The sequence below is a fragment of the Myotis lucifugus genome, unplaced genomic scaffold (assembly GCF_000147115.1).
Source record: "Myotis lucifugus unplaced genomic scaffold, Myoluc2.0 scaffold_1, whole genome shotgun sequence".
NCBI classification, from domain to species: Eukaryota; Metazoa; Chordata; class Mammalia; order Chiroptera; family Vespertilionidae; genus Myotis; species Myotis lucifugus.
In genome coordinates, this window is record NW_005871049.1 from 6,046,465 (window position 1) to 6,064,395 (window position 17,931).

The following is a 17,931-nucleotide window of genomic DNA, read 5'->3' on the forward strand; positions in this document are numbered from 1 at the left end:
GTCTATTTCTTTCACCAGGTAGGGGAAGTTTTCTGTCATTATTTCTTCAAATAGGTTTTCAATATCTTGCCCTCTATCTTCTTTTGGCACCCCTATAATTCTGATGTTGGTACGCTTGAAGCTGTCCCAGAGGCTCCTTACACCATCTTCGTATTTTTGGACTCTTTTTTCATTTTGCTTTTCCGGTTGGGTGTTTTTTGCTTCTTCATATTTGAAATCTTTGACTTGATTCTTGTGATCCTCTGGTCTGCTGTTGGGAGTCTGTAATAATATTCTTTATTTCAGTCAGTGTATGCTTAATTTCTAGTTGGTCCTTTATCACAACCTCGAGGGTCTTATTAGATTTCTTGTAGGTCTCATTAAGTTTATCAGCAGTTTCTAGAAAATTCTTGAAAAACCTTAAAAGTGTGGCTTTGAACTCTATATCCAGTAGTTTGCTTTCCTCCATTTCTGTCATTTGTGTCCTTTTTCTTTATCTCCGCATTTTTTATGCTTCCCTGTGTTGATAACGTGGTTTTCTGTGCTAAATGTCCTCTAGGGCCCAGTGGTTCAACCTCCCCAATTACCTGAGGAGGACACTCTTGGTGCACCCCCTTGTGGGCTTTGTGCACAGTCTTGTTGTAGTTAAGCCTTGATTGTTGTAGGTATCACTGGGAGAAATTGACCTCCAGGCCAATTGGCTGTGAGAATCAGCTGTGTCTGCAGTGGGAGAACTTCTGTGCTGGAGACACCCCTCTGGGGCAAGACTTGCTTCAATGGGGCTTTGGTGCTCACTGAGTCTGCCCCCTGAGTGTGTCCTTTATGGTTCCACGGAGCTGCAAACTGGATGGTCCCACTCTGACCTCTGGGTACATTGGCTCCTGGATCTCTAGGGAGATGCTAATCTAGCCTCTGCCTTAGGCTATCCAGCAAAAGCCTCCTTGCAGGGCTTGGGCGGGGTTGGTCCCACAGGATCAACAGGGCGGGGCTAGCAGTTATGGCTGCTCTCAGAGGCCCACTTCTCAGTGTCTCGGCAATCGCTGCAAGCCCCTCGGAGAGAAAGCTGCCCTCGAGTTCCGACCGATGCCAGACAGTCCCGCTTCTCCTGTATGAGTCTGGGTCCCCAGAGACTCGCCCGGAATCGGAGGTCAGAGCCTGAGACTCCTTCCCGATTGAAAACAGCCGCCAGCCCGCTCCGTGTGCGCCTCTGTACCTTAGTATTTTACTTCTGTACTGCGCCTCCTCTGAGTCTCGGTATGCTTTTCTCTTTTCTTCTAGTTGTAGAATTTCCACTCAGCCAGCCTTCCTGTGGTTCTGGATGATGTCCGTTCCGTCTTTTAGTTGTATTTTTGAAGTGGTTGTTCGAGGAGCAAACTCCAGTGTTTCGCTTTGTAGGTTTTTAAATTGCCTGTACTGGAGAGAAGAAAATACTACAAATGACATTATTACATCAATTTAAAAGATTGAAATATGGATTATACATTAAAGTGTCAATGTAAATTTATAAAGTTGACAGTTGTACTGTTGTCATATTAGAGAATATCCCTATTAGGAAAAACACATTGATCTATTTAACGGTAAATGGCCATAAATGTATGTAACAGCCTCAATTGTTTCAGAAAAAAATATACACATACATTGACAGTGTGTGTACACTCAAATTATGAAACAAATGGGGTAAAATGTTAATAGTAGCAAATCTAGGTTAAAAATATATATAGTTCCCTAGCCAGTTTGGCTCAATGTATAGAGTGTTGGCCTGCGGACTCAAGGTTCCCGGGTTTGATTCCAGTCAAGGGCACATGCCTGAGTTGCGAGCTCGGTCCCCGGTAGGGGGCTTGTGGGGGCAGCCAATCAATGATTCCTCATCATTGATATTTCTATCTCTCTCTTCCTCTCCCTTCCTCTCTGAAATCAATAAAAATATATTTAAAATATATGTGTGTGTGTGTGTGTGTGTGTGTGTGTGTGTGTGTGTGTGTTATTCTGTTTATTCTTGCACAATTCTGTAGGTTTGAAATTCTTTTCAAATAAAAGTTCCTTTTTATAGAAGCTAGAATAAAAAAGTTCCATATGAAAGTATTTTGGAAACTAATGGGTAGGATTTGGTCCTCAGATGGAAGCAAAAAACAATAAAAAAAAATCTATCTGTATTGGCCTTAACATATACCTATTCTCAGGTACTTTTTTTTTTTAATAGAACTATTATGTTGACAGACATTCTAAAATCTTTGAGCCATAAGCCTGTCAAAATCCAGGTTAATAGTACAAACAATTTATTTTTCTATACTTTGTGCATGGAGAGAGGCCTTTATAATTGCTACTTATGAATTAAAAATGAGGTGGATTCTGTAATTATTTTCATAGGCAAGTTTCTACTTGTTTTAAACTGAGTGTTTTCTCACTCCATGTTAGGGAATGTGAAGTATTCTGTAAGAACCATCCTGCTCCATTCTCAAAGGTCATTACTTTCCACAAGAAGGAACCATTTGAGCTAGAAGCATTTTATACTAATTTACATGAAGTGCCTTATCCTGATCCAAGGATTGGTAAGAGAAAGTTCTCATGCATTTTTTATTTTTATAAATAATATGTTAATATTTGAATTAAGGAAACAAATAAGTTGATAGTTAAGCTAAGCCAGCACTAGACTTTAAAAGAAAGATATTCCATAACTTTTTCTAAAATGTACTTGTTAGTGTTCAGAGTTGATATCTGGAATAACAGCAAAGTTTGAATATTTTCAATTCATTTTGACATCTATATTTAAAGTGTTCTGTAATTGGCCTAAAAGGTTTGGGTAAGGATTCTTTTTTATGGAAAAAGTCTAATCAATAAATTGAAATTGTTCTGCCAGACTTATTATGCATATATTCTGATTTTAAACTTATGCTCACTGGTGGCAAATAGAATATCATTAGATTGATATGAAAGTGACAATAGGAGACTGTAATATCCATTTTAGTTGAGTAATCTTCCTAAAAAATAAAAAATAAAATCATGATTTTATATCATTTGAAAGAGAAGGGGTCTGACCAGCGTGGTTCAGTGTTTAAAGTGTCAGCCCGTGCACCAGAGGGTCTCGGGTTCAATTCCGGTCAAGGGCACTTACCTGGGTTGGAAGTTTGATCCCCAGCCCCTATCTGGGTGCCTGTGAGAGGCAACCAATCAAAGTGTCTCTCTCACATCGATGTTTCTCTCTCTCTCCTTCCCCCCTCCTTTCCACTCTTTTAAAATCAATGGAAAAAATACCCTCAGGTGAGAATTAACAACAAAAAAAGAGAGAAAGAATAATTTTTAAGTTTTAAAATTCTCTATATGTATTGCTTTTATTGACAGACTAGAAAAGGAACATTATAAATATTTCAAGTACATTATTTAAATCATAGACATTAATTACTGAACGTGGTATTCATTTGCTAGGGTTTCTTAATAAAGTACCACAAACTGGGTGGCTTAAACAATAGAATTTAGTCTCACAGTTCTGGATGCTAAAAGTCTGAAATCAAGGAGCTGGAAGGATTGCTTCCTTCTGAGGACTGTGAAGGAGGGATCCATTCTAGGCTTCTTTCCTTGGCTTGTAGATGGCCATGTTCACATGATGTTCTCTCTGTATATCTGTCTCCAAATAAACATATCAGTCATTGGATTAGAGTCCAGTCTGATAACCTCATTTTAACTTGATTAACCTCTGTGAAGACCTTATCTTTAAATCAGGTCTCCTTCTGAGGTATTGGAGAGTAGGACTTCAATATATGATGGGCAGGGAGGGGGGCATAATTCAATCCACAACATAGGCCAATCATATTGTTTACTACTCATTTTTTCTGCCTAGTATTCTTTCTCTACTTATGGGTATCCTTATTTGAGATTTTTTAACATTAGAGTTCTTTTTTTTTTTAATCTTTACCTGAGGATATGTTTTTATTGATTCTAGAACAGCAGTTCTCAACCTGTGGGTCGTGACCATCGGAAAACACATATAGCATATCAGATACTTACATTACGATTCATAACAGTAGCAAAATTACAGTTATGAAGTAGCAACGAAAATGATTTTATGGTTGGGGGTCACCACAACATGAGGAACTGTATTAAAGGGTCGCAGCATTAGGAAGGTTGAGAACCACTGCGAGAGAGGGGAAGGGAGAGGGAGAGAGAAAGAAACATTGATCGGCTGCCTCCTGACCAGGGATTGAACCTGTAACCTAGGTCAGTGGTCGGCAAACCCATTAGTCAACAAAGCCAAATATCAACAGTACAACGATTAAAATTTCTTTTGAGAGCCAAATTTTTTAAACTTAAACTATATAGGTAGGTACATTGTTATGAACTTAATTAGGGTACTCCTAAGCTGGCCTTTGCTAAAAACGTCCTCAATCTGAGGGGTCGACCTCAGCGAACGTACCCCCACTTCTTCTAACGCCACTTCTTCAAAATAGACTCGCCCAGGCCGAAAACCGACTTCTGTGCATGGGCCACGAAGTTTCAATCGCACTGTACGTGCACGCCCGCGCGCACGTGGTATTTTGTGGAAGAGCCACACTCAAGGGGCCAAAGAGCCGCATGTGGCTCACGAGCCACGGTTTGCCGACCACTGACCTAAGTATATGCCCTGACTGCAAATCAACCCGAAACCTTTTGGTATACAGGACGATGCTCCAACCCATTGAGCCACCTGGCCAGGGTAGCATTAGATTTTTTTTTTTTCTACTTACATAATTTACTCCTTAATGTACTTATATATTTATTTTTACATTTGCCTTAAGTTATAAATAATTCAGAATAATTGCATGATCTATAAATCTCTGTATATCAAAATGTTGATTTAATGACTTGATGGTGAATGTTTCATCATTTGTGTTTTATCTCTCTACCATTTTAATTTTGAAAATTGCAGAGCTATAAGAAATTGAAGGAATGGTTTAGTGCAGTGGTTGCCAACCTTTCGGACCTCACGGACCACCAGTGGTCTGCGGACCACCGGTTGGCCACCGCTGATTTAGTGAACGCCATACATTCACCTAGATCCAGTTGCTAACATCACAGATACATACACTTTTTGACAAACCGTTTGAAAGTTTGGTATAGATATCCCAACAACTCACCACTAATTACATGTCATAGGTCTCTCAAGAAGAACATTCTCTTACATAAAGACATCATTATCATACCCAAGAAATTTAACACTGGAATAATACTATTTACTATACAGTCCATATTCAAATTTCTCTGATTATCTACAAAGATATTCTTTGTAACTGTGCTTGAAAAATTAATATGACCTTTGTAGGTATTAGTGACTGGATAACAGCAATTTTGCTATAGGAAAAATGCAGGAAAATTTTAAGTCATTTTATTTATGAATTACCAAGATGATTATGATTTGCATAGCTTGTAGCAAAAAGGGGTAATTTTATATTTGGTTTTCAAACTCAAAAATTTGAATTTTATTTTGGTTTTAGAGCATTAAAAACATACTTAAAAGTTATATTGCCTTGAGTCAGATTGTCCTTGGTTAAAATCCCAACTCTCCTTTTTTCTAGCATTGTTGATTTTGGACGGGTTACTTACTCTTTCTGAGTCTTAATACCAAATTTATTAAGGTATGAAAATGATCTGGGGAAAATACCTGTCCCACAGTAGTTAATCTGGATGTGGTAATAATGTTACAATTATTTGCCAGCATTGGAAAGATGATAGTCAAATTACTGAATTTAATGAACTGAATGAGTTAATCTGAGGCCCATGTATTGATCAAAGCTCTTTTTTCTTTAAGGGAGCTTCACTATTCAGAATGTTTTCCCACAGTCTGATGGTGATAGTTCTAAAGTGAAGGTTAAAGTTCGCATTAACATCCATGGAATCTTCAGTGTGGCTAGTGCATCAGTAATTGAAAAGCAAAATATAGAAGGGGATCACAGCGATGTTCCTATGGAGACAGAAACGTCATTTAAGGATGAAAGCAAAGATGATGTGGTATGTAAAATTGTTTCAAATTCCTCTAATTAAATATAGAGTACTAGAGGCCTGATGCATGAATTCATGCACGGGTGGGGGTCCCTTGGCGTGGCCTACAGGGACTGGGCTGAAACCAGCAGTTCAACACCGCCTGCTGCTCCCGCTCATCCCGGCCCCGCAACGCCAGGGGGAGGGACCATGGGAGGTTGGCCTGCCAGCCCCCCCAATTGGGGCCCTGGGGGAGGGACTGTGGGAGGTTGGCTGGCTGGGGGGGAGGGGCCGTGGGAGGTTGGCCAGCTGGGGGGAGGGGCCGTGAGAGGTTGGCCGGCCAGGGGGAGGGACCCCAGGAGGTTGGCTGGCCAGCAGGGGGGAGGGGCCACGGGAGGTTGGCAGGCAGGGGATGGGGGTGGAGGGGTGGGGGAGAGGTGGGGGCTGAGGGAGGTTGGCTGTGGGAGCGCACTGACCACTGGGGGCAGCTCCTGCATTGAGCGTCTGCCCCTGGTGGTCAGTGCACATCAAAGCAACTCATCAACCAGTTGTTCCAGCTGTTTGGTGGTAACAGTCGCTTAGGCTTTTATATAGAGAGATATTAAAGGCCTAAACTGGAGCAATTTTTTAAACAAATGATAGGTCACTTATTAATGGTCTTGATGGCACAAAGGACATTATTATGTAGAAAAATACATACATTAACAAATTAATTTAATGATTTTCAGAAGCATTGGCTTCTGAATGTGAACAAGTTTTAGAACTACCTTAACCAATTTATTTGGTTAATTTGCCTTTAGATGTATAAATATATATACACACTAGAAGAGCTCTTTGAGTAAGTATAAAACAAAAATGCCAAGTGAGCCCTGGCTGGTTTGGCTCAGTGGATAGAGCGTTGGCCTGTGGACTGAGGGGTCCCGGGTTCGATTCTGGTCAAGGGCACATGCCAGGGTTGTGGGCTTGATCCCCAGTAGGGGGCATGCAGGAGGCAGCTGATCAATGATTCTCTCTCATCATTGATGTTTCTATCTCTCTCTCCCTCTCTCTTCCTCTCTGAAATCAATAAAAATATTTTTTAAAAATGCCAAATGGCAAAGCATTTTGGCCTTTTAATTGGCAGCATCTTTTCTTAGTATTATAAGAAATGGAGTAAATAATGTAATTGTGTTTTCCTACATTACGTCAACTCACCACTGTCACTTTTTTTTAATTATTGTTAATCTTCACCTGAGGATATTTTTTCCATTTATTTTTAGAGAGAGTGGGTGGAGAGAGAGAGAAAGAGAGAGATCTGTGTCAGAGAAACACATTGATTGGTTGCCTCCTGCACACTCTAACCACTTAGCAACCAGCCATAGCCCCCATGTTACTTTTTTCACCTCTTCTCAATCACAGGGTTGGAGAAACTGTACAGTTAGAAGGTGCAGGGCGAGTTGATATGTCAGAAATAATTATCCTTTTATCGACAAAGAACACTTACAACTTGTTTTTGTCTTTGGCACAAATAAACTTATTTTTTTATTAAAGCTAGCCTTCTGATTATCCTGTATGTGCTTATTCCAGATATATTAGAAGACCTAAATTATACTGATTCCTGAATCCTAAGCTTTCTTCTCTTTGAAAGGACAGTAAAGGATAAGATTTTAAAAACCAGAAAAACCTAATACTTAGTATTATTTGCCAAATAGAGAGTCCATTTTGGCAGCCTTAACTGGTTGAAAGTTTGTCTTTTAGACATAAAAAAAATTTAAGTTTATGTTATAATAATTCATAGACATCAACTTTGACAATTTTGCTGTATTTCCTTGAGTATTTTGTTACATTTAAAAATATTGAATTTATGAAGTACATAAATTTTGTATCTTTTTTATTTTCCCACATTAAATTCTTTATTGACATTTTTCATGTGAAATTTATAGGGGTTTTTTGCTGCTGTTCTTGTTTGTAAGCTTGCTTTTATGAATTTGACTTGAAATTTTTTCATTTATTTTGTGTGTGTTTTTACCACAGGTGAATCACACAAGATTTATTCACAGCATCAAATAGATCTTTTCATTTTAATTACCTGTTACTTGTAGTTATTCTCATGATTGAAAACAAGCTTCTATTTTACTATTTACACAGTTCAAAACAGACTTGAACTCTAAGATGCTGTTTATTAAAAAAAATAGACACCATAACTACTATCAATTACTTATTTTCTTTTCAGGATAAAATGCAGGTTGACCAAGAAGAAGGTCATCCAAAATGTCATGCTGAGCACACCCCTGAAGAGGAAATTGATCACACAGGAGCCAAAACAAAGGTTTGTTTTACTATTTCTATGGTTGTGTCTTTTTGGGATTGAATAATTTAAGTTTATGTATTTTCTTTATATTGCATGTTTTTAATACACTTGATTTTTTTATTTTTTAAATATTTATTGTTGAGAGTATTACAGATGTCCCCCATTATTCCCCCATTGTCCCCCTCCATACGGTTCCTGCCCTACTCCAGGCCTTCACCCCCTTATTGTCTGTGTCCATCAGTAATACATATATGTATATCTTTGGTTAATCTCTTCCCACTCACCACACCCATCTTCCCTCTGAGATTGATCCATATTTCCATGCCTCTGGTTCAATTTTATTCATCAATTTATCTTGTTGATTTGATTTCTTGTTCATTTATTTTGATATTTAGACTCAATTATTGATAGATATGTATTTATTGCCATTTTATTTTTCATATTTTTTATCTTTTCTTCTTCTTCTTCCTCTCCTTAAAGAATACCCTTCAACATTTCATATAATACTGGTTTGTTGTGATGAACTCCTTTAGCTTTTTCTTGTCTGTGAAGCTCTTTATCTGACTTTCAATTCTAAATGATCACTTTGCTGGGTAGAGTAATCTTGGTTGTAGGTCTTTGCTATTCATCACTTTGAATATTTCTTGCCACACCATCTGGCCTGCAAAGTTTCTGTTGAGAAATCAGCTGATAGTCATATAGGTGCTCCCTTATAGGTAACTAACTGCTTTTCTTTTGCTTCTTTTAAGATTCTCTCTTTGTCTTTAAACCTTGGCATTTTAATTATGATGTGTCTTACTTGATGTGGCCTCTTTGGCTTCCTCTTGTTTGGGACTCAGCATTTCCTGGACTTGTAAGTCTATTTCTTTCACCAGGTAGGGGAAGTTTTCTATTATTATTTCTTCAAATAGGTTTTCACTATCTTGCTCTCACTCTTCTTCTGGCACCCCCATAATGCGAATGTTGGTAAGCTTGAAGTTGTCCCAGAGGCTCCTTACACTATCTTCATACTTTTGGATTCTTTTTCTTTTAGCTCTTCTGATTGAGTATGTTTTTGCTTCCTCATATTCCAAATCATTAATTTGATTCTCGGAATCCTCTACTGTTAAAATCCTATAAATTATTCTTTATTTCAACTAGTATATGCTTAATTTCTGACTGGTCCTTTTTCATGTCTTTGAAATTCTCACTAAGATCCTTGAAAGGCTCACTAAGTCCCTTGAAGCTCTCATTAAGATCCTTGAGTAACTTATAACCATTATTTTGAACTTTGTATCCAGTAGATTGCTTGCTTCCATTTCTTTCATTCTAACATGTTTCTTTGTCTCCTCATATTGGCTGCTTCCCTGTGTTTGTTTCTATGTATTAGGTAGAGCTGCTATGTCTCCTGGAATTGGTAGGGTGGCCTTGTATAATAGGTGTCCTACAGGGCCCAGTGGCTCAGTCTCCCCAGGCACCTGAGCTGGGCACTCGAGGTGTGCCCCTGTGTGGGCTTTGTGCACAGTCTTGTAGTTGAGCCTTGACTGCTTTTGGCATCACTGGGAGGAATTGACCCACAGGCCAATTGTCTGTGAGGACCAGCTGCGACTACAGTGGAAGAACTACTGTGCAGGAGACAACCCTGTGGAGCAGGACTTGCTTCAGTGGGGCTTTGGTGCTCACTGAGTCTTCCCTTTGAGTGTGTCACTTGTGGATGTGAAGAGTTGTAAACTGGTATAGTCTCAAGCTGTCTATTGGGCACACTGGCTCTGGGGCCTCCCAGCAGGAGCTATAGAGAGATCTACAGATTGCTACTACTTGTATTTGGCTGGCAAGTGCCCAGGCAAGGCCCAGTTGTGAAGCAAAGCAGGTTGGTGCTAGTGCTGGGTCTTGGGCCCATTATTGATAGGTTTGTGACAGGCTGACTCCAGCTACTGCTTGTTTAAGAGATTTTAGCAAAGTCTGAAGCCTGAGTCAGGACAGGCCATTCATATAAAAATGTATCTGCAAACAGCTTGGGTGGGGCTGCATATTGGATGGGGCGAGATCTCAGGGAATCATCAGGGCAGAGAAAACAGTATGGGCCATGCTGATGGAAACTCAGATATGGTTGCCAGTTCACTCTGCCATAGGGGAGGTACCAACATGGGAACCATGAACCCTGTGAGCACCCCAGGCTGTGAGAAAGTCACCTCCAAGTTCCTGCCCTGATATCTGACAGTCCAGTTCCTCCCCATATGTTCCTAGATTCCTCCAAAGCCTCTGCCCAGCACAGGAGCTCAGAGGAAGCTAGACTATGAAAGATTGTGTGTGGGCCCTTCAAGAGGAACACCTGGGTCTCCAGCAGCCTCCACGTCACTCAGCCATAATCCCCACTGGTTTTTACAGCCTGAAGTTTTGGAGACTTCTCTTCCCAGTTCTGGAACCCTGGGCTGGGGGTTTAGTGTGGAGCTGGGATCCCCTGCTTCTCATGTGAGGCCTTGGAGATATTACTCCTGATTAAAAATAAATGCCACAGGTGGTTGTCAGACCAGCCTGTTCTATTCCTCTGCCCCTCCAATCAGTCTTTCTTTACTTAGAGAATAAAAAAGAATGTGCTCTCTTCTTACTTCTCTAGTTGTAGGACTTCCATTCAGTCAGATTTCAGGCAGTTCTGAATGATGGTTGTTGTGTATTTTAGTTGTAATTTTGATGTGATTGGGGGAGGCAGTGAATACTGGAGTTTACACTACCATCTTGGTTCTCCAATCTTATATAATAAAAGGCTAATATGCAAATCGACCAAACGGCAAAACGACCAGTCACTATGATGCACACTGACCACCAGGGGGGCAGATGCTCAACACAGGAGCTGCCCCATGGTGGTCAGTACACTCCCACAGGGAGAGCACCGCTCAGCCAGAAGCCGGGCTCATGGTTGGTGAGTGCAGCAGCAGTGAAGGGAGCCTCTCCCATCTCTGCGGCAGTGGTAAGGAGCAGCGAGCCGAGCGGTAAGGAGCAGTGAGTAGGCATGTGGTAAGGAGCGAGGACTCCCGGACTGTGAGAGGGCGCAGGCTGGGCTGAGGGCTCCCCCCGCTCCTCAGTGCATGAATGTTGTGCACTGGGCCTCTAGTACACTTGATTTTTTTAAAATATATTTTATTAATTTTTTACAGAGAGGAAGGGAGAGGAATAGAGAGTTAGAAACATCAATGAGAGAGAAACATCGATCAGCTACCTCCTGCACACTCCCTACTAGGTATGTGCCCGCAACCAAGGTACATGCCCCTGACCGAAATCGAACCCGGGACTCTTGAGTCCGCAGACCAACACTCTATCCACTGAGCCAAACCAGTTAGGGCACACTATATATTTTTAATCTTACTAATATGGAAATGTAGAGAAAGCACATAACCAGAATAAATACATTTCAAAGATTTATATTATAGAAGATGTTTTAAAGAATGAACTTGATAATACTATATAAGTAAAATTAACTTTTTGGTAAGAAAAAATGTATTTTTTGGTAACTTCACTAAAAATACAATCTCAGAGAAAATAGAAAATAAAATAATTATATGAAGAAAACTTAAATTAGCAGTAACACTGCATCTCAAAGTTAACTATTGTAAGCATTTGGCTGCATATTATAAAATATTTTTCTTTGTGCAAAAACAAATATTTTTTAAAATAAAAATATAAAGGATAAACGAGAGTCATTGTTTTACGAAGACATCATTGCCTTTCTCATACTAAGCAAGATAAGTCAAACAGAAAAAGTCAAGAACCATATGATTTCACTTATATGTAGGATATAAAACTGAAAGCAGCCCTACCTGGTTTGGCTCGGTGGATAGAGCATTGGCCTGCGGACTGAAAGGTCCCAGGTTCGATTCCAGTCAAGGGCATGTACCTTGGTTGCAGGCACATCCCTAGTGGGAGGTGTGCAGGAGGCAGCTGATCGATGTTTCTCTCTCATTGATGTTTCTAACTCTCTATCCCTCTCCCTTCCTCTCTGTAAAAAATCAATAAAATATATTTTTAAAAAACTGAAAGCAATAAATGGACAAACAAGAAAAACAAACAAAAACTCAGAAAACAGTATGGTCATTTTCAGAGGAAAGAAGGATGAGGGTAGTGAAAGGTAAAGGAGTCAAATATATGGTGACAGAAGATGGGACTTTGGGTAGTGGGCACATAATGCAATATAGAGATGATGTATCATAGAAATCTATACTTGAAGCCTATACTATAATCTTATTAACCAGTATCACCCCAATAAATTTAATTTTTAAAAATGACATCATTGCTGATAAAAGGAGGGAGAGACCCTACCCCCATCATTCAGATAAATGGGGCTACAATTCTAAACTATCATCTTCAATAGATTGTTCTAACCTAACCTGAACAGAATTTAATCTGTGTAGGTTAGCTATATAGATTTTTCTTCAGAGATTATATTCAGTTTTAACTATTAGGCTCTTAAGTAATTTAAAACCTGAAACCTATTTTTATAAATTTTTAATTTTACCTAATATTTTTTGCTTTTGTTTATTGATATACAGTTTACCTACCATACAATCTACCCATTTAAGTGTACAATTCAAGGGTTTGGTTTTTGTTTTTGTTTTTCAATCCTCACTCGAGGATATTTTTTCCATTGATCCTTACAGAGGGTGGAAGGGAGGAGAGAGGTGGGGTGGGAGAGAGAGAAACATCGATGTGAGAGAGACACATCCACTGATTGCCCCCCACACAAACCCTGACCAGGGCTGGAATCGACCCTGTGACGCTTTGGTGCATGGGCTGATGCTCTAACCACAAAACGGTCAGGGCTCAATGGTTTTTAATAAACTCAGATTTTTCAACCATTTTCACAATTTTACATTTTCATCACCACAGAGAGAAGCCCTGTACCCATTAACAGTAACTCCCTATTTTTCCCCAGCCCTCTTCCTGCCAGTCCTAGGCAACCATAGATCTTTCTATTTTCCTATTCTGGACAGCTTCTTTCACTAATGTTTTTCAAGTTTTTCCAGGTTGTTGGATGTATCAGTACTTCATATAGCTGAATAATACTGCATTGTATGAATGCATACCACATTTTATCTAACTATTGATCAGCTTGGGCATGTACCTAGGACTGGAATTGCTGCATATATGGTATCTCTATGTTTATTTTTTGAGAAACTGCCTGTTTTCCAGAACTGCTCTAATTTACAATCTTGTCAGTATGAATGAGGGTTCCAATTTCTTCACATCTTCACTGAATCTGGTCATTTTCCATTTTTTATATTATAGCCATCCCAATGGATGTGAAGTAGCGTCTCATTATGGTTTTAATTTACATTTCCAGCCCAATATATTTTATGTGAAAAGACTTAATGTGCAGAGTATAAAATACTATCAGCATTTAAGTAGTATTTTAAAATATAGTTGATAAGTTTTGTTTGATTTTATTTTCTTGTTTCATCTGAAATTACTCTTAAATCTATTTTTAAACTAGCTTTGGAAATTTACTTTATTATTATTATTTTTTTTTCAGACAGCTCCCTCAGACAAACAAGACCGATTAAACCAGACCATTAAAAAAGGAAGAGTCAAGAGTATTGATCTACCTATCCAGAGTAGCCTGTGTAGACAATTGGGCCAAGATCTTCTCAATAGCTACATTGAAAATGAGGTATATAAATCCGAGTTGATGTTGAAATAGGTAGTAGTATATTCTGAGATTTTTGTAGAAGTCAACAGTTATCCCCCCAAATGAGGTAATTAGCCTGTAACTCCTAAGAAATTATTAAATAGATCATTGAACTACTTTATTTTGGACAAAATATTGAGCTGTATTAATGTCATGTACAGTACAGTTTCATCTTAGTTATATGAGAAACATGATATTTCCACTATAGAGGAAGACTAGTCTAACAATAGTGATTCCTACTCCTTTTATTCTGTCTTTAACAGTAACACCCAGCAGATACCTTATGGGGAAGTAATAGCAGCTCCCCTCTTCTAATGTGTTGTCCTAAAAGATTAATGCTCTATTCAGAATGCTTTCTGACTTACAATTAATACTTTGTAAAATCTGTTGTCATTCTTGAAATTTTCCTTACATGTCTAAATGTTTAATTTTAGTCTCTTGAAGAGTTTTGTTTCTTTAACATAAGTAGTTGTATAAGAAGTAATTTATTTATTTATTTATTTTTATTTCAGAGAGGAAGGGAGAGGGAGAGAGAGAAAAAAAAATCAATGATGACAGTCATTGATTGGCTGCCTCCTGCACACCCCCACTAGGGAACGAGCCCACAACTTGGGCATGTGCCCTGACTGGGAATTGAACCGTGACCTCCTGGTTCATAGGTCGATGCTCAATCACTGAGTCACACAGGTCTGGTTATTTTTATTTTTAAAATTTACACTTAAGTAGTGTTTCCTAGTTTCTGCAGGCTTGGCTGGCATTAAAGAAAGTCAGTTTTCTTTGAAGTGCCCCAATATTCTTCCATCTTCTGCACATTATTCTAGGAATTTTTTCATGAGATTCTGACTATTAACCAATGTCACTGCAATAAATTTAATAAAAAATAAATTAAAAAATAAAAGATTTTGACTTTACAGTACTTGCTCTTTTTAGTACCTACCTATATCACTTATGCATTAGTTATTGAAGGCTGCATTTTATGTGAAGCAAGCATTCCTGCAGACCCTGAATAATTCAGAATTTGTATGTTTTGAGACTAATTTTCCCAAAGAAATGATTGTGAGGAAGTGCAATTCTGGCAAATTTTGCATATAAAATTGTTCCTTAAGTTTTTAAGTGTTTCGCTGTTTTAAATTCACAAATGTCAGTATACCGAAGTCTTGTGTTTAAAATAGTGTTTCTATTAAAGTGAAAATTTTTTCTTCAAGTAATACTAGCCCCCAATTTTTTTTTTTTTGCTTTTGATTATAACAATACTAATTTTTGCTAGCATCTTAAACACGTTGATATCCTATTTAATCCTCAGAACAACCCTATGATGTAGGTACTGCTATAAGGCTACATTTTACAGATGAGGAAACAGGAGCAAGTAGACTAGATCACTCAAGGTCAGAGAGTAACCTTTTATTTAAATCCAGGTAGTCTGTATCCAAAGCTCAAGATCACAACCACTATATTATATTTCCTCTCAGGGCTAACATTTTTTCAGCATCAGTTACATGCCAGGCACTGGACTAAATATTTTATGTGGTCTCTGTCAATCTTATTAACCCTATGAGCTAAATAGAAGTATGCTTTGTAGTTTAGGATGAGAAAACTGAGGCTGAGAGGTTGACTTTTCTCGATGCTAATAAATGGGAAACCTAGAATTTGAACCTGAGTATGTACAATGACATGGTCTATGTGGCTTTCTTTAAATATAAATTCTAACCCTAGCTGGTCTGGCTCAGTGGATAGAGTATCAGCTTGTGAACAGAAGCTCCCGGGTTCTATTCCAGTCAAGGGCACATGCCCAGGTTGCGGGCTCAGTCCCCAATGGGGCTGTGCAGGAGACAGCCGATCAATGATTCTCCCTCATCATTGATGTTTCTGTCTCTCTCTCCTTCTTCCTTCCTCTCTAATCAGTAAAAACATATTTTAAAAAATAAATAAATAATAAAATAAAAATTCTAATCCACTTTCTGTCTCTATAAATTGGCCTATAGGTGAATGTAATCATACAATATTTATTATATAAATGTAGTTATACAATATTTGTCCTTTGGTGTCTGACTTATTGCACTTGATATTTTCAAGGTTTATCCATGTTGTAACATGTATCAGAACTTTTGTTGTAGGATAATATTCCATTGTGTATATATACATTTATTTATCCATTTATCTGTTAGTGGACAACTTCCACCTTTTCGCTATTATGAATACTACTGCAGTGAACACTGGCATACAAATATCTGTTTGAGTTGCTACTTTGGATATATACCTAATTGCTGGGTCATATTGTTATTTGAGGAACCACCAAACTTTTTTTGTCACTGCAGCAGCATTGTACATTTCCAACAGCAGTGTACAAGTATATCACATTCTGCACATCTTCACCAGAATTGTTTTGTTTTTTACTTAGTCATCTTAGTAGGTATGAAGTGATATTTTCATTGTGGTTTTGATTTGCATATCCCTAACTCCCTAATATTCTTAATGGCAACTAATCTGAAACTTTTTGAATAGGGGAAAATGATCATGCAAGATAAATTGGAGAAAGAGAGAAATGATGCTAAGAATGCTGTTGAAGAATATGTATATGATTTTAGAGACAAGCTGGGCACTGTCTATGAAAAGTTCATCACTCAAGAAGTAAGTCTAGCTCTGGCCAGGTGGCTTAGTAGGTTGGAGTGTAATTCCTTACACTAGGAGGTTTGGGGTTCTATTACCAATCATGTCATATATGGGAGCAAACCAATTGATGTTTCTTTTGTATCTATGTTTCTCTTTCTCTCTCTCGCTCATCTTCCCTTCCCCCTCTCCCTCCCTCCCTCTTTCTCTCTCTAAAAATCAATAAAAAACATATCCTCAGGTAAGGTCTGAAAAAAAGTAGTATAAATTTTACAGTTTTTAACTAGAACTACTTAAGTATTTGCTGGTGACTGCTAATACAAATTATATAAATAAATGTGTTAAATGCATTATTGTCAATCTTCTTGAGCACATTTAGGAATGGTTCTTATTTTTCCAATTAGTGGAAGTATGGTGAAGAACATTTATGAATAAAAGTCAGAAAATATGAAATTCAGTTTTCTATATTTGAAAACAGTATTCCTTCATTGAACTTGTATTTCTAAGGAGAGCATTTTTAGTCACTGTCTTATAAATGTATATCTAGGACTTGAATAAACTGTCTGCAGTATTGGAAGAGACAGAAAATTGGCTTTATGAAGAAGGAGAGGACCAACCTAAACAAGTTTATGTGGATAGGCTTCAAGAACTAAAGGTAAACTTTTTAAAGTCCCTGTTAGTATAAAATAAAACATTATTAAGTTTTCCTAAAAATTGGTTGTAAGGTGTATTTTTTTTTTCATAAATATGTAAGAAATTACTAAGGCAGACGTATAAGAGGAAATGTTTCTAAATGTTTCTCGTTTAAAAAGCATTTTGAGAAGTGAGCAATGCTACATGTAATTGAAATCAAATAATAATCATATTTGTCTGTCATGATACTCAGATATAAATATTTAGATGACCAGAATGTTAGTATTACTTTAACAAACCATATATTTCTGAGATGTCTTATTAAAAGTGATTTGTCAACCTGACCCCTTCTTATTAGAGGAGTCACGCTTCCTCAGCTTCTCTCCCCCTTCACTGGTTTGATTTTCACGTTGCAACTGTGGGGACACTTGGTCAGCAAAGAACTTCAAAAATTTTCTTTTTACAAAGAAATAAGGAGACGTGGTCACCAGATTGCCTTTTTCTAGGCCAATAGTATGATTTTAAGAAAAGACCACTAGTAATCCTTTTTCACCTCCTTACTACCCAACCCTCCTCCTATCCTGAAAAAAAAGTAGTTTGATTAGAAACTCAGACTGGAAGGATGACAGGTAATTTTAGTCTTTCCTTTTTAGTGTGGATCATAGTGGGCTTAAATGTGTACATGAATTACCTAGGGCTCTTACTGAAATGCAGATTATGATTCAGTATATCGAGGTGGGCCCAAGATTCTGCAGTTTTAACAAGCTTCTAAAAGACTCTGATGCAGTTGGTCCCTAAATCATTCTTTGAGCAG

The 17,931-nt window shown here is 38.2% G+C and overlaps 1 protein-coding gene across 1 annotated transcript in view; it reads left to right on the forward strand.

Moving 5' to 3' along the window:
- Window positions 1-17,931, forward strand: part of HSPA4L (heat shock protein family A (Hsp70) member 4 like) — a gene marked incomplete at its 5' end in the record, with an annotated part of 52,125 nt that overhangs the window by 24,657 nt on the left and 9,537 nt on the right. The window contains 6 exons of the mRNA XM_014457238.2: window positions 2,395-2,528; window positions 5,759-5,958; window positions 8,141-8,236; window positions 13,722-13,859; window positions 16,380-16,505; window positions 17,032-17,139. Of these exons, the coding sequence (XP_014312724.1) occupies window positions 2,395-2,528; window positions 5,759-5,958; window positions 8,141-8,236; window positions 13,722-13,859; window positions 16,380-16,505; window positions 17,032-17,139 (802 nt within the window). The remainder of the gene's footprint in view (window positions 1-2,394; window positions 2,529-5,758; window positions 5,959-8,140; window positions 8,237-13,721; window positions 13,860-16,379; window positions 16,506-17,031; window positions 17,140-17,931) is intronic.